Below are 23,664 nucleotides of genomic sequence, written 5' to 3'. Positions count from 1 at the left end.
TGGCAATCTCACCCTTTCAAACAACTTCTACTCCGTTTGCTGGACACTGAGCAAGTCCTAATTTCCATTGCTGCTTACCTTACAGTACTATGTTTCTAGTTTGTCTCAGGAACTAAGCTGCCTGTCCTTGAGGATGGAAAGGGTCCTAGGGGCAGGCACCATGGACTGTGCTTCTCAGACTGCTCTGTAGATCTCTAAGATTCTGTGCAGAGAACTGGGTTCCCCACGCAAATCTTGGGCTCATCACCCCCACTCTCTCCTCTCAGCCAGGAGAGCCTGGCTTTCATCTGTTTGGCCTTTGGACTTCAGCAGTGATGATGGCTATGTGTATTTGTTGAGCATACTGGTAGACAACGTCCCCATGTATCTCCTTGGGCCCTACTATTGTAGGGGACTTACCAGCCCAGTTTCCATCTGCCTGAGGGCTTTCTCTGGTAGCCAGGGCTGGTGAAAGTGCCAGAGAATTCACTTCCCTGGGAGCAGGCTTCAACACTGACTGACCGGAGTTAGTTTATAAATACCTCAGCCTCCTCGTCCTTCTGGGGGTGACTCTGAGGTGGGTGTTCCTTACTAACCCCCAGAGTTCCCCAGTGAGATTAAGTGTTCACTTTCTCACAGGGGAAACTGACTTGACAACTTACCCCTTGCTGGCTTTCTTCCCCTGCCTGCTTCTTCCCTGCCCTTCCCTTCATCACTTACAGGTATTTCCTGGGATCAACTCCTAAACCCACGTCTCAGGTCTGCTTCTGGGAAACCAGAGTTGGACATAGTGTCTGCTCATTACCAGTCACTGCTCTAAAAGCTTTACAGATAGTGACCACTTTTAATTCTCCAACCATCCTATTAACAACTTTTAATTTTGAAAGTGAAGCAAGGAAGAGCCGGGTGTCGTATCCAAATTCACAAAGCTAATATATGTGGATACCAGGATTCAAAGCATAGGGTTCCAGAGTGGCGAGACCTTGAAATTTGCTGATCTAGGTAGATACCACACCCATTCGAGAAAAATCACAATTTTCTCCAGAAGTCTTTGGCCAAGCTCATTTTCTCTCATTAACTTCTGAATCTTGTCTTTGCTTTTAAATATTTTAAGTCTAGATGACCTTGGTCTCTAGTTTGAGGGTGATTCTGTGGGGGGCATTATAATTTTTAAAAATTGAAGTTTTTAAAAAAAAATACTTTAAAAAATACTTTCTTAAATTTTTTTTTAAATAAAGACTTTAAAAAGGGAGGTGGGAGGGGGGTTCATGTTTGGGAATGCATGTAAGAATTAAAGATTTTAAAATTTAAAAAATAAAAAACTAAAAAAAAAAAAATAAAAAAAAATAAAAATTGCAGATTGACAATGTCGTGTTAGTTTCAGGTGTACATCAAAGTGATTCAGATATACATATTCATATTCAGATATACATATTCATATTCATATTCAGACATACATATTTGTTTTCAGATTCTTTTCTTTTATAGGTTATTACAGAATATTGAGTATAGTTCCCTGTGCATATAGTAGGTCCTTATTGGTTATTTATTATATATATATTAGTGTGTATCTGTTAGTCCTAAATTCCTAATTTATCCCTCCCCATACTTTTTATTTTATTTCTTACAGACAGTAAGAGCAGGGCAGAACAACAGGGAGAAGCAGAGTGTATTGATATCTTGACTGAGTGGTGTTTATTATTTCTGCTGGTTTCCTTGTTCATGTTACTGGAGGAATAAGGCCTTGGTTCTAGAAATTGTTCTTCCAAGGATGGTGGTACCAATAACAGAGATGTAGACGTTGAGAGGAAAAAGAAGACAGCTGGTATGGAGAAGGAGAGTCCATGGGGAGGACTCTTACTTATGATGAGATGAATTCTGCTTTAGCCACGTTGTGTTTGAAGAAACGGTGATACACACAGTTGGAAACGTTCAGCATGAGGTTAAACAAAATGAGTTTGGGACTTGGAAGAACTGGTAATAAAGATTTGGGCCTAGAAGTGGTGGTAGCTAAAGTTATAAGAAAGGATAAGGCTTGGATTTTATAAAGGATGAAGGAGGGTCAAAGATGGAATATTGGGGAATGCCCATTCCTGATGAAGAAGAGAAGTCATCAAAGGAGGTGGAGACACAGGAGTGCCAGGATAGTGCTGTTGGGCCCTAAGGGTAAGGAAGGAACAGTGTTAGTTCCAAGAAATAGTAACTCGTCGACAGGGATAAATAATTCAATGGTCAAGGAGGAGAACAAGAAGAACTAAAATTAAAATGCCATGCTTGGGATGCCTCTCTTAACCCTGGAAATCAGAGACTAAATTATTGAGGTAGAAACTAACATGAGGAAGGTTATGGAAAATGACTTTCACACAATCAATTTGGTCAGGTAATTTAGGAAATCAATCCTCCGCTTTGATGAAGGCTGTCCTGGAACCACCCAATCCCCAAACCACTTCAACATACTGTTTTAATGTATAAGTGTTTAAGTGAGGAATCTTTAAGATTGACCTCAATCTTTACTTTCTGGGTTTGTTTTGTTGTTACTGGTTTAAAGACTAGGAAATCATTCCTTTGGGAACAATGACTCCAGTTAGCCACTAGAGAATTCCCAAACAGGTATTTTTTATTTCTAAAGAATTAGACCATAGTCAATTCACTTAACATCACAACTTAAGAGAAGGCAAAATAATTGTATTTGATGATTAGGAAGATACTCCAGGATCAGGCTGTACCTCTGGGACATTACCCTGAATTTCATTTCAAAAAAAACTGGAAAATAAATACCAGACAAAGAGCCAGAAGGTCTGGGTACAGCTCCAGCTTTCATCAGTTCAATTCAACCTCGGAGAGGCTCCATTTTCCCAATCTGAGAATAAGGAGGTTGATTCCCAGACCAGAGTTTGTCTCTAATGATGTTTGCATCTCCTTTGCAGAAAAGGAGGGTAGATGGGGGAGGGGAGAGAGAGGGAGGAAGATAGAAAGAAAGGAAGAAAGAAATTATGTAGTGAGTTGTTTATAAAGTCAAATTTATTTTTAATTCTAAGATTTGTCATTTCTACTGTTATGCTAAAATGTTCTTTCTTTTATAATACAATGGTCTAGGCATTCAGTTCAGTTCAGTTCAGTCACTCAGTCGTGTCTGACTCTGCGACCCCATGGCCTGCAGCACACCAGGCTTCCCTGTCCATCACCAACTTCCAGAGTTTACTCAAACTCATGTCCATTGAGTCGGTGATGCCATCCAACCATCTCATACTCTGTGGCTCTCTTCTCCTCCCACCTTCAATCTTTCCCAGCATCAGGGTCTTTTCAAATGAGTCAGCTGTTCACATCAGGTGACCAAAGTATTGCAGCTTCAGCTCTAGCATCAGTCCTTTCAGTGAATATTTAGGACTGACTACCTTTAGGATGGACTATTTGGATCTCCTTGCTGTCAAGGGACTCTCAAGAGTCTTCTGCAATACCACTGTTCAAAAGCATCAATTCTTCGGTGTTCAGCTTTCTTTATAGTCCAATTCTCACATCCATACATGACTACTGGAAAAACCCTAGCATTGACTAGATGGACCTTTGTTGGCAAAGTAATGTCTCTGCTTTTTAATAAGCTGGCATTAGCAATTGGATTTTTGAATGTGTTTACAAAGCAATAGGAAAAGCTGGCAACTTCATGGTACTGCTGACAATTTCCTCTAGATTTTTATTGGTCTATGGACTCAATGGGCTAGAATGCTTATCTCCTCTTCAACTCTAGGTTGAATGAGGCAGGTAGAGTTTAAAACCTCTGACTTTTATTTGGATCTCCGATGAGAGCAACAGGAGGCAACCAGGAGCACTGCCAGTCTCCAAACTCTTATCAGAGTCTTGGAGCGATCTGCCACACTTGTCAGCAGCAGTGACATATTGAGAAGAAATTTCAAAAGCCGAGCTCGCGTCCCAGGACATTGCAGCTCTGAATGCCAATGGAAAATTGTGCATCCTTGTAGAGAGCAAGAAGATTTGCTTTGATAAATTCCTTAATCATTGTAAAGGAAATTTCACCAGCTCAAAGACACTGGAAATGAGATCTGCTCAGCACAGGCTGAAAAGACAAATTAACCCAGAAGTTGGTTATGGAAATATTACTTTAGAACCAGAATAAAAGTTATTTACTTCCATTATTACTTCCTGAAATGTGGGTCTTACCCTGGCACCTGAAATAAATGACACAAAACTCCATTTATCTCCTTCCCACTGTGTACCTGCCTATTTCAGCAGCAACTCTTAAAACCATAGCAGGTCAGAGCAAATTGTTGCTGGCAACAGTTTCAATAAATCTGTGCCACTGAACTGCAGGCAGGAAAAATTAAAATGCAGAAATTAGAAATCAAAGGCATTGAGTTGAGTGTAACTGAGACTTATCTGATTAAGTGTAGTTTCATAGATCTCAATCTCATAAAGCCCTAGGTAAAACCTGACGATGGAGGTGGGCAGGGAAGATTCCACCTACCAGAGGAAGCCATGAATTTCAATATGCCACGGCAACAGAATACATTTCTCACTAAAGATGTGGACATAATACAGCTCGGAACAAAACTCCGTGTGAAACAAACACTGAAAAGCAGGGTCGGCATTCACCGTGAACTCACAACACGTGAGACTGGCCCAGAACGTTTTGCTTATTGGGGCAGGAAATTGGGTCGTGAAATCAGAGGCACTGTGTCTTTCTTGGTGGGTAGAGGCCTCATGACAAATCAAAAGAGAAAGGAACTTTAAGAGAGGCAGGCCTATATACATTGTTTTTAAGATATCCTTTTCCATTATGGTTTATTACAGGATGTAGAATACAGCTCCCTATATTGGCACAGTATTGTAAATCAACTATACTTCAATTTTTTAAAAGGCACACAAATAGATCTGAACGGCAGGCATTGGAAACCAATACAAAGGAAGAGGAAGGGGATGGATCTGCAAGAGAGATCTCAGGATTTCCTACTGAGCACTTTTACTCTGCTAAGCATTTTCTAATCACTAGGTCATTTAATCCTTAGAGGAACCTTGAGAAGTGGGTCTTTTCATTCCCATTTTCCAGAAGATGAAATAGGTCCCGAGAGCTTAAATCACCTGCTCTGGGTCATAGAACTCAAACCCTCATCTGCTTAGTGTAAACTTTGTCCTGTGTACTAGCCAGAGTACAAGTTTAAGGTTAATCGAGGTTTTCATGAAGGCAAATGTAAATGAGCAGTGGTCCTATTGTTAATCTATTGCTTTAACAACTGTTCCAGCTGGAAATGCCCAGAAGCTCAGCTCAAAGGAGACAGAAGGTGAGAGGATCTACCCTTCAGGCTTCTGCTGGTGTGCTCAGCTTGCCTCCAAATCCGTAGTTGTTTTGCTGATGTTTAGTTGCTAAGTAGTATCCCACCAGGCTCTTCTGTCCATGGGATTTCCCAGGCAAGAATACTGGAGCAGGTTGCCATTGCCTTTTCCAGGGGATCTTCCCAACTGAGGGATCGAACCCGTGTCTCTTTTATTGGCAGGCATTTTTGTTGTTGTTGTTGTTTTGTTTTGTTTTTAAACCACTGAGCTACGTGGGAAGCCTTCCATATCTGCTGAAATTCAGTTACCCTCCTCTCCTTGGCCCCCTCTTTGAGTGGTTCATTAAAGTGGCGATTTAACATTATATAATCTTCTAATCTTAAGGTGTCCGAAAAAGAATAAAGACATTTTTCATGTGTTAACGGCAGGAAGGTCTTCTTAACTATAGCATCTTGTCTATATTAAGCAGTTGTGATGTTTGTGACTTTTATAAAAGAGATAAAACAGCTATCAGTAGAAGAAGACAAATATTTCCCTGCATCTGTCCCCTTGCTAATGAAAAAAAAAGGAATTCAAGTCAAGGCTCTTTGGTATGGCTTCCAGTTCTTTGGACCAAAGGAATCTATCAACTGAGTAACTTATTGCATAAGATTTTGGAAACTAATGATAATCACGTAACATTAAATTTAAAAAAATAGACATCTGTAAGTTTATACAGCATCATTCCAATCAGGGCCAAATCAAAAGCAGGTGTCCTTTTTAGGAATTATTTCTGTTTATGGGCTTAACTGGGGACAATCCCTTATTGCCCTCCCATAAGTAAAAGAGCTTCGCAATTTAAATAGAGAAAAAGCACAGAAATGTGCTTTTTTTTTTCCTATTTGTTAATGAAAAAAATAAGTAAATCTTCAGTCAATATATAAATAGTACTTACATTTGTAGTGTTGGATCAAAAAAGGTGGCAGCTAGCAGAAGTCAGCCCCTCCTCTACGGTTATTCCATCATTGCCTTTGATACTTTCCCCAGGTGGAATCTGAGTCAACTCAGGCCAAAGTCATGAGCACAATTAACTGGAGAAATGTATTTTCAGTAGATGGATGACTCCTGTAGTTGGGAAGTGAGGTTGAAATGGATATTGAAGACGGATTCAATGTTGTGTAGAGTTTAATATATCTCTAATACGATGGGGAAGGCTATCTCTATCAAGTGTGGCCTCTTAGCTTCTGTGTCTCCAAGCATGGTAGGTCTTAGTCACAAGGCTTGGACCTGCCTTTCCTATGGATAAACCAGCAAAGATTTATGAGGCTCTTGGCCAGAGTAAAGGGGCCAAGGTCTTTGACCAGCACAGAGTGAGACTAACTGGCCCTCCTGGAATTGAATCCACAGCCCTGGCCTTATTAATACCACTTGAGCAATTGACCACCATGAGTAATAAAGCATAGCAAATAAGATACTGAATTATATGACTACAGCAATTTTTCATTAATATTCTAAAGCTATATCAATCTTTCTGGTGAAACACATATAAAAGGCCCTGTAACGTGAGAAAATCCTCAGGACCAATACTTCATTTGAGAATTTGCCAGAGGGAAAAATAAATACATGAATTTTATTTCAATAATCAGGCTTGATTTTTTCAAGCCTTTAAAACATGTATGTAAAAGGAACATATATAAATGTACGTATATAAATACAAGGATAAAAATGTCCAGTTTGGCCCCACAGGCCTCAGAGTTGTTACAGTGTGCTTTCCAGCTGTTGGTGATATTGACTGCTCAGCGCCCCACCTCCAAAGTTGCTAGTTTCCAGGGCTGTCTTTGAACAACTTGAGCATCCCAATGGTATTTTATTGCTCTGTGGACACCTTCCTGAAAATTTAATAATGACAGAGAACTTTCAAGGATTTAAAAACCTGAGAGGCTTGGCTTTTTCCAATGAGACTATAGTAGATGCTGCTGCTGCTGCTGCTGCTAAGTCGCTTCAGTCATGTTCGACTCTGTGCAACCTCATAGATGGCAGCCCACCAGGCTCCCCCATCCCTGGGATTCTCCAAGCAGGAATGCTGGAGTGGGTTTCCATTTCCTTCTCCAATGCATGAAAGTGAAAAGTGAAAGTGAAGTTGCTCAGTCGTGCCTGACTCTTAGCGACCCCATGGACTGCAGCCCACCAGGCTCCTCCATCCATGGGATTTTCCAGGCATACTGGAGTGGGTTGCCATTGCCTTCTCCACAGTAGATGCTAAGTCCTCTAAGAAACTGAGGTCCAAGTCCTCTAGCTTTCTATGAAGAGTAACTAATTTTCAGAGAGACAGTTTGAAATACAGGGTGTAGGAGAACAAGCCTGATATGTGGTGGTGTTGGGTGGTGGGGAAGGGGTACATCAAACTGATGGTTTCCACTTTGCTGCCCTAGAAGTAAGGTGGCACAGGATAAAAAGTATCAAAAAGTATTAGGCTTGGAGTCAGACAATCCATGTCTGAATGACAGCTCTGCCACTTACCAGATGTATAACTTAAGACAAGTAACAATCTTATTCTCTCCCAGGCTTCATGGGAGGACTAACAAAGCCCAATATCTGAAATCTGTCATCTATCTATCTTATCCATCCCAGTTTCTTTCAACTGTCTCTGAAAACAAGGGATTCAGCTGTCGTATTCAGTGTTATATCTGCAGACCTGGATTAAATAAATCCTAACGTGATGAGATAATGTTTTCACCTGATTAGAGCATCATTATTGGTGAATTTGGGGGACATTTTAAAGATTGGAAGAGGATTTCACATAGGGACAAATGTTCCACCTTCCCCCAAATGTATGCTGAGCCCCAGAATCAATCCTAGACTGGATAATTAAACAGCTCACTTTTACACACACTGAAGGAATGTAAGGATCACCCAGAATCCAATTGGATACATTCACAGTGTTAGATCACTCGTTACCACTTCCTTTTTCTCAGAGGTTATTTGACCAATAAAGCAAGTAGTGTCTTATCTCACATATCTTGATTTCAGTAAAGTGTGTGAAAAGGCATTTGTAGTCTCATAAACAAGGAAAAATTAGGGATGCAAAATACTATGTTTATGTAGGTTCTTTACCTGTCAAATAGTCATAAATGAAAGCGTGCAACATCACCCAAGAAGGTATGGCAAAGGTAGGCCATACTATAGATTAGTGATAATCAGCACTTCAAATGGTATAATCTAGATTTTAAAAATGTCTTAAGGGACCACAGATAGAAATAAAATAAATTATAATAGAAATATTTTTTAAAGCTGGTACTTAAGTATCAATACTTGGATACGAACAAAATGTTAAAGTCTTGACATTATGTGGGAAAGAAAAAAAAAAACGACAGAAATTCTAGTTAAATGCACACATAAAGTGTCATTGGTGCTGTTCCAAAGCCAATCCAATATTAGGCTTTGTGTACAGACTGTCCAAAGGAGGAGAGCACTCTGATTTAGGAGGAAGAAGACAAACTGGAATGCTTCTAACAAGGCCATCAGAGATGATGGAGGCTTTGGAAACTATGCTATAGAGGCCGGTGAGGGAAAGAGGAATCTTTAGTCAGGAGGTGGGAAAAGTGGATGAGGGTGAGCATGACAGGTGCCCTCCAATATATAAAGGGCCAAGATGTGCAGATGGCTTGGTTTATTCTAGGCAGGCTTCAGAAGAGGAACAAGGGTCAAGGTGCAACCTCTGAAAGGAAGCAGTTTTGGTAAAATATAAAACAACAACAACACATTCTTAGCATCTCTGATGTCCAGCAGAAAAAGTAGAACTGGAGCCCAGGAAAGAGGTCTTAAGGCAGAATCAAGAGAGAGGCTGTCCACAAGGAAGCTGCAAAATTGGTTGGGGTTTCCAGTGTTCTGTGCCACCAGCAGCCCAGAATTGTCACCCATAGCTCTTCCCGGTTTCTTTTCAACCTAGCTGTGCAGCTCTTCCTAGCGTGCCTTCTCTTGAAAGCTTCTCTGGCCCTGGAATTTCTCGGCCAGCAGACAGAAGGGGACATCCCCAAACCTCAGCTTTAGCAATCCGACAGCCTCCCAACTCCAGAAAGTGACCTAAGGGATGAGATGTCAGCAGTCCAAAGACAGAAGGGGTCCCACTGTTTCTCTTTTGCAGAGTTCCCTGGGCTGGTACCCTAAAATGCAGAAGAAATTTAGGAGAGGAGGGTAGGCAGAGAGAACAGGTTCATGCCACCTAACCTCTGAACTGTGGATGGAATGGAGGAATCCCTGGAAGGTTTTTGAGGTGTAGAGAGATGGTACTCTGTCCACCAACAATGGATAATCAGTTTGGTAAAACATACTGACTGGGTTTTGCAGAGGAGAAGGGGTTCTCTTAAGGCGCAGAAAGGGCCATGCAAGCAGAGGCAAAGGCAAACTTTGTTGTAAATGGACAGACACCTTCATTGCACCGTTTGCTCTCTGCTGTTCAGAAGATCACAGGCACACCCCTCTCAGCCTTCCGCGGCTGGGGGTCCGAACGAGGCACTCAGGTTGGAGCAAAGCATTGGAGCCCAATACACACACACACACACACACACACACACACACACACACACACACGCACATGCACGAGGGCAGAGTGGGCAAAGAGAGAGGGTAGATGCCTAGTCTGGGCACGCTGGAGCTAAGCAACTGGCCTTTGTTTGCGAATCCGAGCAGGGTAGGGGCACTCTCTCGTCGCCGCGGGGCGCACGTCTCCGCTGAGCTGGCTGCGCGGCGCGGTGCGTTGCGGGGGAGGCCCCACTGCCCCCGCCCGGGTCGCAGCGCCGCCCCCGCCCGCTCTGTGCGCCAGGCGCTGCGCTCTCCGCGGGCCCGGTGGCAGCCGCGCACTTGGCTGGGGCGAGAGGCGAGAGGGTAGGCTGGCTGCTTGGTTGGCGTTGGCGCTCTGCAGTGCAGTGGAGTGTTGCCCAGCTCCCTATATGGTCGGGGATTAGCTCGGTGCTGCTGAGGCAGAGCCAGGAGCCGGAGGAGGAGGAGGAGAAGGAGGAGAAGGAGGAGGAGAAAGAGCGCAGCAGCTGCGGGCGCACGCCGAGCGGCTGCCGGGGGAAGCAGAGTCGCCGGAGGCTGGGGCACCGCCGACGCCTCGGGAGCCATGGCCGAAGGGGGAGAAGGAGGAGAAGACGAGATCCAGTTTCTGCGGACTGTGAGTCTCCGCGGCGGGGGCGAGGCGGCGGGCAGGTGGGGAGGAGCGCGGAACCCGGCGAGGAGGGGCTGCGCTGCGCCCAGGTGCCCGATGCGCGGTGCCCGATGCCCGGCGCGTTCTCCGCACCCGCGGGCTGCAGAGACGGACCGGCCACCCACCCGCGGGGCCGCAAGGGGGCTGCGTGGGAAGGGGCATCTCTTCCTGCCTGCCCCTTCTTCCCCTATCGCCACCCCCACCCCAGACCTCCACCTCCACCCACCTCTACTGCTCTCCCGGCAACTTGCTACTTGATCTGAAACCTTTGATGCCCAAACTTCCAGGCAGGGTTTGCTCATTCATGGTTCTGACCCGGAGGATCAGAAGTGGAAACTGTTGCCCCAGAGTCGACTCGCTCTTTCACCCCAATATTCCACCCCAGGCTCCTGTCGCCTCCTCCATGCACTGGGGAACCGCCAGAAAGAACCAGTGGGGCAGGGGCGAGCTTGGGATACGGAGAAGCCGGCGCCCGCGCTGCGTCCCGGACCTAGGATCGCTTGGAAGGGAATTCGCCCAGCACTGCCCCTCGCACTTTAAGCCCCGAACCGGCAGCTGCTGCTGGAGCGTTACTTGACTGCTCCGAGTGTAAGAACCGTGGTTTCTCCTGCCCGCTCTTCAGAGCCCCGCAGGACAGGGAAACCCCGGGCTGTGGGTCCGCGTCACTCGGGTCCCCTCCCTGGCACCGGGGGGCGCTGCTCCGCCCCAGATTTTAGGGCAAGTGGCGGGGATAGGGGTGGGGGTGGAGTTCCTTGTAATCACATCAACCTTGCCCCTTAGGAGTTAACATAAAGGTTTTCCAGGTGGATAACAATCAGGAGGGGTGGGAGCATTGGGATGCGTCCCAGCTCTGACTTTCGCCAAGTGACCTTGAGCAAGTCGCATAATCCTCCCTTCCTAGCCTCAGTTTCCTCATAGGTAAGATAAAATTACACCAGCTTTTCAGGGTGATAAGGATTAAATGAAATAGTGAATGTCCTAATGTTTTGTAAGCTGTAAATTGCTCTGTATTAGAGCATTTTATTTGTTGCCTGGATCTCAGGAACTGGAATCCTTTCCAATTCGCTCCCTCTTTTCCTAAATGCCACCTTCAAACCTGGTTTCTGAAGATCCCAGCTGAGCTCTTGTCCATCTTTTGCACCATTTCCCTCTCCTTGGAGTGTTCCCTACAAATCCCTTTAGTTTTACTTCCAAATATGGTTTCTCTTTTGGGGCTGGGACTTGGGTCTTGTTTGGGACCTACTACTCTTTGGTCCTGGAGAAGGAAATGGCAACCCACTCCAGTACCTTTGCCTGGGAAATCCCATGGACAGAGGAGCCTGGTAGGCTACAGTCCATGGGGTCGCAAGGAGTCGGACACTACTGAGTGACTTCACGTTTTTTCTTTCTTACTCTTTGATACTGCCTTCTGATACTATAGAATTATCCATCTCTTTATCCTGGCTCTGATCCACAGACCCAGACCTCAGTCTCAGCTCTCACACTTCGAACAAGACAGCCTCACGTTTACCTCTCCTTAGAGCCCTTTTGCTGTGCATCTGCCTGTTCCTCCACACCAACAAAACCCTGTGAAATCCTTAGGCTTTCCTTCCAACAGGTGTTCTTGGTACTGGATGGTTGGCAGCTCAGGTGCTTCCTGCCTTTTGCCTTCCTCAGTCAGTCATTTCTTCTGCTTATTATTAATGATCCTGTAGCTATTGCTGCGGAGAAGACAATGGCAACCCACTGCAGTGTTCTTGCCTGGAGAATCCCAGGGACAGAGGAGCCTGGTGGGCTGCCGTCTATGGGGTCACACAGAGTTGGACACAACTGAAGTGACTTAGCAGCAGCAGCAGCAGCAGCAGCAGGTATTGCTGATTGGAGAAATTCCATTCTGACAGATAGGCTCAGTCCAAATGGATTGATGGCCCAGAAGGTCAAGGTGAAGTCCTGATGGTTTTCTTGAGATCCGATCCTGTGTATTTCTTTTGGCTTCTGTGGCTGTCTTCCTTGAATTTTTCTCTCCATCAGGCAGTGTCTCCTTTTTTTTTTTTTTTTTTTTTTGGTGCACCTGTAACCAAGGCTTACTGTACAACAATGCTTCTTAAACTGTTTGTGTCAGTGGGTGTCCTGCCCCTAGATCAGAGCAGGTGGGCTTATTTTAAATTGGCAGGAGCCAAGTCATGGCTCCCCATGGGGTTCAAGGTCCCAAGGTAAGAACCTCGGAAGAGTACTGCATATCAGTTATGCCTTTGATCCAGACCTGCAAGTGACCAAGAGGCTAGTGACTCAAAATGTGGTATTGATCCCTTTCCTTCGAATAACCACCTTTAGATGTGTTTCTTAGGAACGCTGAGAAACAGCTTAACGTCCTCATCTTTAGCTTGCTGGGGGCAGAATAGGTGATGAAACGGAGGCACAGGAAATCCAGTGCCCTGGCCATGGTTGCCCAGCAAGTTGCCCAGCTAACAGTTGTCATTCCATAATGTTAAATTCCCACTAGAGCCTGGTATTGAGCATTACTCCAGAGGTTATTTATAATCTTCAGAATATACTGAGATGAGAACTGCCGTTTTCTGAACCCTGACACTGTCTCCATATCCATAAATTAGGCAAAGTTATTTCTTCAAACCTAATCAACATGAGCTTTTGATACAAGATTTTGACTTTAACTTGCTGCTTTTAGGGCTATCAGGAATCATGGGGCTGTGCTGTCTGTGGGGAAATTTTTCACCTTTGACCAAGACTGGGTTAAAGAACATATTTCAAAGTTCCTCACCTATCTTTACCTTAGAGTTTCTTTCTTTTCCCAAAACAATATCTTTGAAAGCATTTCGACTGTGTGTTAGTCATGTTATGTCTTTTCACCTTAACATTGTCCTGAACCAGAAACTCCTGAACCCGAAGGCGATGAAATAGAATTCTATCTTTGCAACCAGGAACTTCAAGGGTTGCCACTCCAAGAACAGAGGCTTTTAAACCTACTTAAAAAAAAATAGATCATAGAATAGCAGTGTGTCAAGGACCCTTGGTGATCACAGTGTCCTGTTTATCATGAGAATGACAGAAATGAAAGCAGCTAGAACTATGGGTGACCTGAAATGGGCCAGAATTACTGCAGTAATCACTGCAGGTGTGTGGGCTGGGGCTTCAGGCACTTGCTGCATGGTGGTGTTCACCTTGGTTGCACCCTCTGATTGAAGCCCACCCTCTCTCCTACGTTGGGGGCAGGTCCTACACAAGGGGTTTAAAAGCGTAAGCCTTTATGAACTAAAACCTCCTGTACCCCCAACTCGAAAATGGCTGTGTAAAGCCACCTGTTTCCTCCTGGCTTTCTGAAATCAGTGGCAGTCATCTAAGTCAGTGTGAGCGAGTCAGCCACACGGACAGACCGAAGAATTTTCTTGAAGGCTACAATTTTCCCTCCCACTGCTGCTGGCAGTGGCATCATCCTCCCTTCCGATTGCTCTTGCTGACGTAGCCAGTGTCACTGACGTGGCTCCGAAGCTGCTCAGAAGCAGATAAACCTGCCAGCCTCTGATCTGAAAGCAAGAAGTTTCGGTGAGAAGAGTGACAGTTACCTTCTCTCCAGACGGTTGGTGGAGCGGCTGGCACCGCGTCAGGCTTTTAGAGTGCCAGGGAGAAGATGGTTTCTCCGCCTCCCCCCTCCCATTTTGTTCCCCTTGGACTGCAGCATCCTTGGAAAAAGAGAGAAAGGAAAACCTCCAGGCCTCAGCTAGTTGTTTTTAAAATGCCATAGCCTTCTCTTTGCCAGCCCCCTCTCCACAATAAAGTTAACTGAAACAGAACTCAGCATGAGAGAGACACGCATTTCTATTAGTTTCCATTAAAAATTGGTCAAGTAGATGCCTCATTTAGCCCTCCTCGTAGAAAGTTGTCCTCCTCCATCTAAATTTGCAGCTCTCAAGTGACAGGAGAAGGCACTTGGGCTGAGAGTTGAGACTGCTCCCGTGGTCTTGGGTTCCAGCCTCAAGGGAGGCTAGGACAAATCCCTGAATTTGAGCTGCGGCAACAATGTGAGCTCATGTCGGTCCAGAAAAGGGAGTAGTCCCAGGTTGGGATGACAGTGAACTTGGCCTCCATGGCATATAGATTCCTGCTTGGTTCTGCCCTCAGCTGAGTCTGTTTACATAACAGCGGCATGTTGCCAATGTCGTGCCTTTGATCACTTTTCTCACGGAGGCAGGGGGAGGAGGTGGACACCAGTGATTTCTTCAAGCACAGCGGCTTGGAACGACAGTGTGTGGTGATGGAGGCAGTGCCAGAATGCAGACCCAGTACCAGGCATATGTGGTCAGAAAGCAGGGCTGGGCTGTCCTGTAGAATCAGGTTTGATGGTTAAAATGGCAAAATGCAGAATGTCCCCCTACTCTGGATCTCCCAACATCACTTCCCACCTTCTTGGTCTCTTTTCCTTTGACTTTGGGAAGCTGATCTTATTAAGGAGCTGTAGCAGAATAGCTGGACATCCAATATCCCCTCCTTTCCAGGGAAATGGCCCAGGTGGACGTAAAGGAAAGCCAGGTCCTCCTCACAGAAATTGACTTGTGTTAGAAAGGTCACATCAGCACTGGGGATGGTGGGGTGGTGGTAGCTTCTACCTGGAGGCACTGATCATCCTGACCAGGGTTGTCCTGAGGGATTGTGAGCTGCCGAGTTCCAGAGAATGAGGTGATGACAACTGTGAACTTGGAAATATTGGAATGCATTTTAGCCCAGTGTAGGAAGAGGGAGACCGAGAGCAGGTGGGCAGTTGACTAAGGTGTGTCTGATGTTGGCATAATTTTTTTTATGTGAATATGATTGTCGAGCAGGATGAGGACATGTCAGTGAATTACATTTTTTAAAACAATTCTTTATTTCCTTTCCAATACTGAGTTAGAGGAAATACAAATATATTTCTGAGTTCCTTAGGGTCAATCTGAGGGGGAAAATGTTGAGAAAGAAAAGGTGAGAGGAATTTATCTGGAGAGTGAAATACCCTAGTAATTATTTTTAAAGGATTTGTATTTAAATAGATTTTATTATGAGTATTTTTTATTTGCCTCTGTTGCTTTTTTTGTGATCATCTGTTTTCACTGCTTCCTGGGAAGGATTATTCATTTCATCATTTGACTCTACCTTACAGATTAAAGAATGTTGAGTTTAGAAACAACTGGCTCCATCATTTTCTAATTGACCTGCATCCTTCTGCTTGATTCTCCCTCATCTCTTGTGCAGGCCCAGGAATGTCTTCAGAAACCAGCATTCTGGCTCATTTCCTACAATCCCACATCCATATAAACCCTTCTTTATTAGCTCTGTCTTTAAGCTACCCTCCTTACAATATTTATCCAGTAGAGGTGGAATGATGTGATAAAAAGAATTGAACTTGGAGGCAGGAATTCTTGTTTCTAGCCCTAGCTCAGTGTGACCTTGAATGAGTCCCTTAAGAAAATGAAGGTTTTCCTCCCTGTCTGGAGGTAGAACCTGCTTTAATTGCTTCACAGAAGAGTCACGAGTGGCAGTGGTCTTTCAATAGTACCTCAAAGGAGTGAAGAGGGTGTATTTCGTCGGGTGTTATTGCTGTGTTTCTCTTGCACGAGGAAATCGACCCTGCTTGTGACTGGGTCTTGTTGAAAGGCACATTTCCCTTCATCCAACATGTTCTCTGCCACAGGGCTTCCCCTTCATCCCAGAGTTGTTAAATGGGCTCCAGAGTTGGTCCACCTGCAGGATATCTGGGAAATTACTTGACTAAAACCAACACCCACTTCTCTCAAGCTATTTGACTGAAAGACTTGATTGAGAAGGCAAGTTACTTGGTGTTAGAACCTTCAGAAGGTAGCCCCCCACCCCAGGATTCCAGCCACCAAACGGAACATTCAGAGTTATTTTTTGTCTTCCCAGAAAATTACCAAAGCTATGATTTCTCATTGGACCACCTTTCCTTGTTTAATCCCTTTCTCACTGAATATCTTCCTTTCAAAGCTGTCCTTCTCATTGCTTTTATGAGCCCCTTCCCCCAGAGCATTAGGACCAGCTTTTCTCTAAAGCCAACCCTGCTTTTCCTCCTAGAGATTTTGCTGCTTCAGTCACGTCTGTTTGGAGAGTCAGGACCTTTGAAAAGTTCCTTTTTGGCCGCACCTGGAGGAAGCAGATGCTTTTATGGCAGGATCCCAGCCAGTGCTGAGGCTGCAGGGCACCAAATCTCCCCCGGGAGCCACGTCGGGTCCTTGGGCTGGCATCCTCTCAGTCCTCTCCCTGTTTGAAAGCCAGTGGGGTATTTTAGGGACAAAGACATTTCCAGTCACTGCATCTCCCTTTGCTTCAGTGAGTTTTGCCGTTATAGCACCTCTTCAACTCAGAGAAAGGGAATGAAAAGTGCTGGCGCCTTGGTCCTGATCCTGCCATGGGGATAAGCCTTGGGAGGTGCCAAGCTTGTTTTTTTCCTCCTCTGTCATTTCTGATTCCTGATTATTAGAAAACAAAGTTCAGATCGGCTCTGAGACTGATGATGTAGTGTTCAAAAATAAAAGAGCTGTGCTTCCTCTCCTCACATGCACTGCTTCCCTTGGCTAGCTCAGAGCACATTGCTGACTCCACAGGAATGCTCAGGGCTACTGCCCTTTTAGGCTGGACACGGCCATACAAGTAGGAGACACTGAGGCAGGAGGCCCTGATTTTCTCTTTGTTGGCTCTTTCTTCGTTTTCACCTTCCATCTCCTTGGGCAGTGAACTCCTCTCACTGGTTACAGGCCTTGCAGCCCCCATTCATAATTCTATTTATTGTTGGTCATGCTGGCTCTTGGCTGCTGCGGGGGCTAACCCCTAGTTGCAGTGCACAGCTTCTCATTGCGGTGGCTCCTCTTGTGGCAGGGCACAGGCTCCAGGGCACGTGGGTTTCAGTAGCTGTGGCTCATGGGCTCTCAAGCACAGGCTCCATAATTGTGGCGCACAGGCCTGGTTGCTCCATGGCACATGAGATCTTCCCGGAGCAAGGATCCAACCTGTGTCTCCTGCACGGGCAGGCGGTTTCTGTACCACTGAGCCACCAGGAAAGCCCCCAGCCCCCGTTTAGGCTTGACTGTTTGAAGAGGTCTTACTTTACTGGGTCCAGTGACCAAGAAGGACAACAAACATTATATCCTCAAATCAGATCACAAAGAGATTCAGAAATTTCACTCAACAGGAGCCATCCCCTCGGGGGTGGCAGCTGCTTGTTGCTGCTTACTGTTCAGAGAGCAGAGGAGGCAGGAGAGAACTCTGGAGACAGAGCTGCTGCCCCTGTGCAGAACCTTAAACACCATCAACAGTTTTCTACTGAGTTTATGTGTGATTTTATGCCATAGGAACAAACCCATGTGATGAGCAAGGCAGCATAGCTTTCAGGGAAGTGTCGGAATGCAAATCTGAGTTGGTGTCAGTGTTACCCAGAAGGCTGTAGTTTTCCTTGGTCTGCCTTTGGGATAAGGCAATGACTCAAGAAATGCCCTCTATCAAAAGATAGAAATGTGAAATTGTTAGCTCAGTGGGTACCATCAGTGATTAGCATCATTGACAGCTGAGCAGAGCCAGTTTCTGAAGCACTAGGAGTTGGATTGCTGTCACCTGAGAACACCTGGGAGAGCTCCTAAGTGGGGCAAGCCTAGGCGAGCACTTCACTGGTTCTTGGGGAACCCTGAGTAGGCAGAAGAAGCATCAGGGCATAGAAGTCTGGCCTGGGGGTGTGTGTGGCACAGAGACCCCCATCTTTATTTGCTTGTGACCTTTGATCAGAGGTGAGGAATCCTTGAGCTACATAGAAGAAAGTAACCAACCTCATTTCAGGCATTGGTAGGATCACTGTTTATAGCCAGAAGTGGTGCTACTTAATACTTTGTTTTAGATAATTCCGAATGAGAGACAACAGTTAGAAAAAGACAGTCTCTGATTGTTGTACAATGAGGTGACTCTATGGCAAATTGAGCACTAAGGCAGTGCTTTCTAGAAGAAGGAAAGAGTTCAAGCCACAAAACTCCATTGTCATTTATCGTGTTTGGTGATGTGTTGCTCATCTTTATCCCAAGCAAATGCTCCAGAGTCCCTGAGACCAATCCAGGGACAATTAGGACAATCCTGCAGCAGAAAAGAATGCCAAGGAGAGCCGCCTATCCTCCAGTGGAGCAAATAGGAAAGGCTCTTACTGGAAGGTACACACCAGTATAAGGCCTGGCATTTACTCCCTGATAATTTCGCAGTCGAGTTCTCTAATGGGCCTGAGCAGAGAGAGCTAGTCAGTGGGACTACAGGAAGAAATGGAAAGTTCTCCGTCAATGGCACGTAAATGTCTACAGTGTAAGAAGTATTGATTGACACTGCTGTACTCCACACCGTGGACCAGATCCAGACTGTAAATAACACTGGGGCAGTAAGAGAGATCTGGTTGGCCACAGCTTCACATTGAACCAAAAGCTGAATCCAAGAGGTCATATTGAAAGAGAGCGAGCAGTCCTGGAGGACCGTGAGCCTCTCCTAAGCCCCATCATCTCTATCATACAGGACATGTGGCTGTTATTCTGAACTACTGCAGTCGTCCACCTCCAAGTCAGCCTCTCTTCTCTCCAGGCTGCCTGGCAAAGAGGAGTCTAAGAACAAACCATGGTGATGTCTTGAATAAATCTCATTTCTTCACAAGATGAGAAATGTAACAGAGAACATTCCAGTCAAGTGGGTAAACTCGGAGTGAAAGCATTTGCTTTATTCTGGGGAATTCCATCCCTGGATACCTATAGGATTGTCTGTCCTTCCCTGGGTTGCAGTTTATCCATTTCTGAAGATGTGGCCATAATGAGTGTATCTCAGGGATGCCTTGAAAATAGGAGTGAGGTGATCCTGAGTCTCCTCTAGGAGAATTAGATATGTGTATATGGAAGGAGTCACTTGAAATAAAAGATATTTAGTGGCCTCATTGCCTGAAAAGTTTTCTATCCACCTGAAGTGTTGACCATAGATTATAAACTTTAGGAGCACAGAGGTCTCTATTCAGTCTACTCCAAATCCCTGGGTACCAGTAGATTGGTGGACTCACTTTTAAACACTTTTGGGTCCAGGCAGGTAATGAAAATGGCAACCCACTCCAGTATCCTTGCCTGGAGAATTCAATGGCCAGAGGAGCCTGGCAGGCTGCAGTACATGTGATTGCAAAGAGTCGGGCACGACTGAGCTCCTAACTCTTTCACTTTCAGGTAACAAAATGTGTGAATCTAGCTTTATTTGCAAAGAGAGGCAGCCCTGATCTACACATTCAAATAAAAATTTTAAACACTGCCAGCCAAGCAAAACATATCTGCAGCGGGATCCTGAGCTGTCTGCCAGTTAGTTTGCAGCCGTGGATGCACCTTTAGATTCTAAGTGAATGTGCTCCCTGGAATGCATGAATATTTTTATGAGTAGGATCAGGTTCACAATGCACATCAAGGTCCTTGGATGAAAATGTCAACATAAAAGACAATGTATCATCTGTCACAGTGTATAGGAGAGATTGGCAGGCAGACAGATTAGTAGGCTTAATAAATGATAGACTTGATCCTCAAAATGAATGCAGATTGTTCTAGCCTTTAAATACCCTTTAAAGTTGTCATATAGATATAGATATTGTGAAATACAAGGTAAGCAGGGTATTCATTCAACATTTATTGACCAGCCTGGTCCTGACAAGTGACTGGGAGTTGCATGGATGAGTGAGACATCTTAATGTACCACACCTCTAACAGCTGAAGGTCAAGAGAGGGCTCAGTCTGGTTTTGAGGTAACAAAGATATCAGTCACTTCAGATGCATTTATAACAATTTAACTTTCCCCTACTTCAGTGGTACAGAAATTTTCTTATTAAAATTTATGACCTTAAGGACGTTTCTTAACATCTGTACCTATTTCCACGTAGGTTAAATGAGAGTGGTAATAGTGTGTGTCTCCAAGGGTTGATGTGAGAATTAAATGAGTTAATCTGTGTAAGGTACTTGGAAGAGTGCCCGACATATACTAAGTCCTCAATAAATATTAGCTATTAATATTGTCTCAACAATCAGTGGAAAACATTGACCTTAGTCACATTAGCTATTCCAAATGTCATTGCACATCCATTTTAAAGTTGGAAAGTACAAAGGGACCATACCTTGGGATTATTCCATGGTCTGGATTGCTGACATTCTGCTTAAGTATAATATGACCAGGCCTTGTGAATGGAAATGAGCCAGGGATGTACATGGCCCCAAGTGCAGACTGAAAGGTCAGTTCTCAGAGTATCTGCTTTACACAACCTCTTGATGCAAATGCTAACTGATTCATCCTCCAGCAATTTTTGGTTATCTGTAAGAGTGGATGGACAAAGTGGTTTGCAAAATCCTAAACACAAGCGACTCATTGTCCTTGGTTTGGGGAGACTTTTCTCAACCTATGTCTTAAATATAGAAATTTGCTTTTCAGGGAATTCTCTGTATTTTCAGCAATGCAGTCATCCTACTGTAAAGATCAGCTTTGCACCTTGCCTGATCCCCTCTCATGTCTGCGGCTGCAAAGTCTGAACCTAACATAAACCTTGATACTTGCTTTAGGGCTCTCTATCCTGAGGGGTCCTGATGCAGGCAGTGGCCCAAGCTTCTGATTTTTACCTCCCCCCTTCCCTACCAAACATTATTGCCATTATTTCTTCTTTGCTTTCTGTGGAATTAAGTTGGATAATGTTGGTTATTTAATCTTTATTAGAAATTTTCCCTCCCTTGGATGAGGGTAGATGTTTACCTAGTTAAGTCTGTCTGATCCTTGTGGTGTGGCAGGTATAATGGGAGTCTAGGCACATGGGCTGGCTGATGGCTTCTTGTTTTTGCTTAGGTTTTAACCCTCAATGGGCTGTTTATTTTCATTCTTAAAGCTGGTTCCAACAACCAAAATAATTGGGTTCAGTAGATGAGAAATTATGTTTTAAAAAATTAAAGTGAGAATTCTTCCAACCAATAGAGAATGGGTGGGCTTTTGATTTCTTTGAAGAAAAGAGATTTTTGGGGTGGTGGGGTTACTGAATCTGGGTGTTTCACTAGCAATTAATTTCACTTTTTTAGTTGTGAATAGAAAACTAAAGTCTATGGATGAGCTATTTCATTGAATCTAGCCTCAGGTTCCTAATCTATAGAATTAGGACTATCATAATTAATTCATGGCAGAGGTCAGGATGGAATGACCACACCCTGAGATTCTCCAGAGCCATACCCTATTTCATTAGTATTAGTTGCCTGTTTCCTCCCAATACTTGATAATGTCCGGTGCTTGAAAATGTCCTCAGACAGCATCTTTTGCAGAATATAAAACGCTGTCAAGATGTCGCACGTGCACGTTAGAACCTGGGCAACAGTGAAGTCTGATTACATATATAGAGAGATGACTGTTATAATCAAATACATTTTCGATCAAAGTTATTCTGACATATTTATTTTTGTACATAAATATTATTGTGGTGACTTATAATTAGGCATAATTTACACGATTCACATAAATGACTATAATTAGTATAAATTTTGCCTAGCAAGACCATTTTTTAAAAATTGCATGTCTTAGCTCTCCTGTTATTAACAGCTCTGTTGATCGTTTTTCTCGCACTACCACCATTTTCAGATCACCATTACCTTCATTAACATCAGTGTCAACACCATCGTCACATATAGTCTTTGATAAGAGAGTTTAAGAGCTCCAGGTAAAATAAACCCGAGTGTGGATTTTGGATTGATTATTTGCACAATATAAGATCCTGATAATTTCCTCATCTCTCAAATGCGCATATTGATAACTTTTCAGGTAACTGTTGAGATCATTGAGGGTGGTAACATTTGTACAGCTGTAATAAGCACAGTATCTCATGCTGTGCCTATGTCCTCCTCTGCTACAATATATAGGATGTGATAGGATACAGATTCTCATGGAAAGTCCTCCCCCACAGTGGCTGGGGATTCCCTTTGCCAGGTCCCCCGCTCCCATGCCCAGCCTGTGCTTCTGTGAGTCACCTGGGATCCTGAAGCAGCTGCTCTTCAATGATATGGGAACCGTTTAGAGGGTAGAAAATGTACTTAAAACTGTTTATTTACTACAATTTCTAACTCAATTAATTGGAAAAAAATCTAAATAGCTCTCCCACCTGCTCCCTAGAAGCTTTCGCCAACTGAAATCCTGTGGGCGTGCACATGTTCCTCCGTGGTTTTCTGCACGCATGAAGGTTGCAGTCCCAAATCGTGCTTTTAACGAACAACAGGAACCTGGGCCTGACTCCTGGATGCTTATTGCTGCTGCTAAGTCGCTTCAGTTGTGTCCGACTCTGTGTGACCCCATAGATGGCAGCCCGTCCCTGGGATTCTCCAGGCAAGAATACTGGAGTGGGTTGCCATTTCCTTCTCCAATGCGTGAAAGTGAAAAGTGAAGTCACTCAGTCATGTCTGACTCTTCATGACCCCATGGACTGCAACCTACCAGGCTCCTCCGTCCATAGGATTTTCCAGGCAAGAGTACTGGAGTGGGGTGCCATCGCCTTCTCCAGATGCTTATTAGGTGATGACAGATACATTTACTGATCCCCAGGCTCTGCTCTGGTCCCTGGTTGTGCTAAGTGCGTGTCACTCATGTTCATGTCCTGGCAGGGCCTCCAGAATACACATCGGAAGGCAGATGTCTCACAGAGTATGAAGAGGCTCCGCATTTAAACTCTCGAAATCAAATGAAAATTAAAAGTAGGTTTATTGAGGTTTTAGAGTTAAAAAGATTTAGGGTTAACCTCTCTTTACCCCATAGGTTAAGTATGTCACTGGGGAAGAGAGGCCCCTTTGCCCGAGACTTCTCTCTCACTGTGTGACAAGGTGCATGAAATTCCTGATTTCAAGAAACTCCTTTAGCTTAAGGCACTGTCTCCATTGTTTGGGCTTCCCTGGTGGCTCAGTGGTAAAGAATCTGCATGCCATGCAGATGATGTGGGTTCTATCCCTGGGTCAGGAAGATCCCCTGGGGAAATGGCAATCTGCTCCAGTATTCTTGAGTGGGAAATCCCACGGACAGAGGCGCCTAGTAGGCTACTTTCCATGGCGTCGCAAAAGAGTTGGACACAACTGAGCAACTAAATAACAACAAACGTATCTTCTGAGGATAGGGGAGTGGCTTTAGATGTTGCTATGCTTCCTCTTGGATTATCAGATTATCTAGAAATAAAATACTGATCT

General features: G+C 44.5%; 1 protein-coding gene and 1 long non-coding RNA gene across 10 annotated transcripts in view; one reads left to right on the top strand and one right to left on the bottom strand.

Annotated features, from left to right (window-relative positions):
• Window positions 1-1,332: 1,332 nt before the first annotated feature.
• LOC138443478 (uncharacterized) lies at window positions 1,333-10,166 on the bottom strand. Its single transcript, XR_011258167.1, has 4 exons — window positions 9,912-10,166; window positions 6,200-6,369; window positions 2,758-2,898; window positions 1,333-2,139 (listed from the first exon to the last, which is right to left on the bottom strand). It is a non-coding gene; the product is annotated as an uncharacterized lncRNA (long non-coding RNA).
• The window catches only part of RYR3 (ryanodine receptor 3), a 575,944-nt gene continuing 562,337 nt past the window's right edge, over window positions 10,058-23,664 (top strand). For all 9 annotated transcript variants that reach the window (XM_069595972.1, XM_069595974.1, XM_069595971.1 and 6 more), the window contains exon 1: window positions 10,058-10,417. In XM_069595972.1, the coding sequence (XP_069452073.1) occupies window positions 10,367-10,417 (51 nt within the window). In that variant the 5' untranslated portion in view covers window positions 10,058-10,366. The remainder of the gene's footprint in view (window positions 10,418-23,664) is intronic.

This window comes from Ovis canadensis, chromosome 7, assembly GCF_042477335.2.
Source record: "Ovis canadensis isolate MfBH-ARS-UI-01 breed Bighorn chromosome 7, ARS-UI_OviCan_v2, whole genome shotgun sequence".
Lineage (NCBI taxonomy): Eukaryota > Metazoa > Chordata > Mammalia > Artiodactyla > Bovidae > Ovis > Ovis canadensis.
The sequence above is the reverse complement of the archived record's forward strand: the minus strand, read 5'-3'. Positions and strand labels throughout refer to the sequence as shown.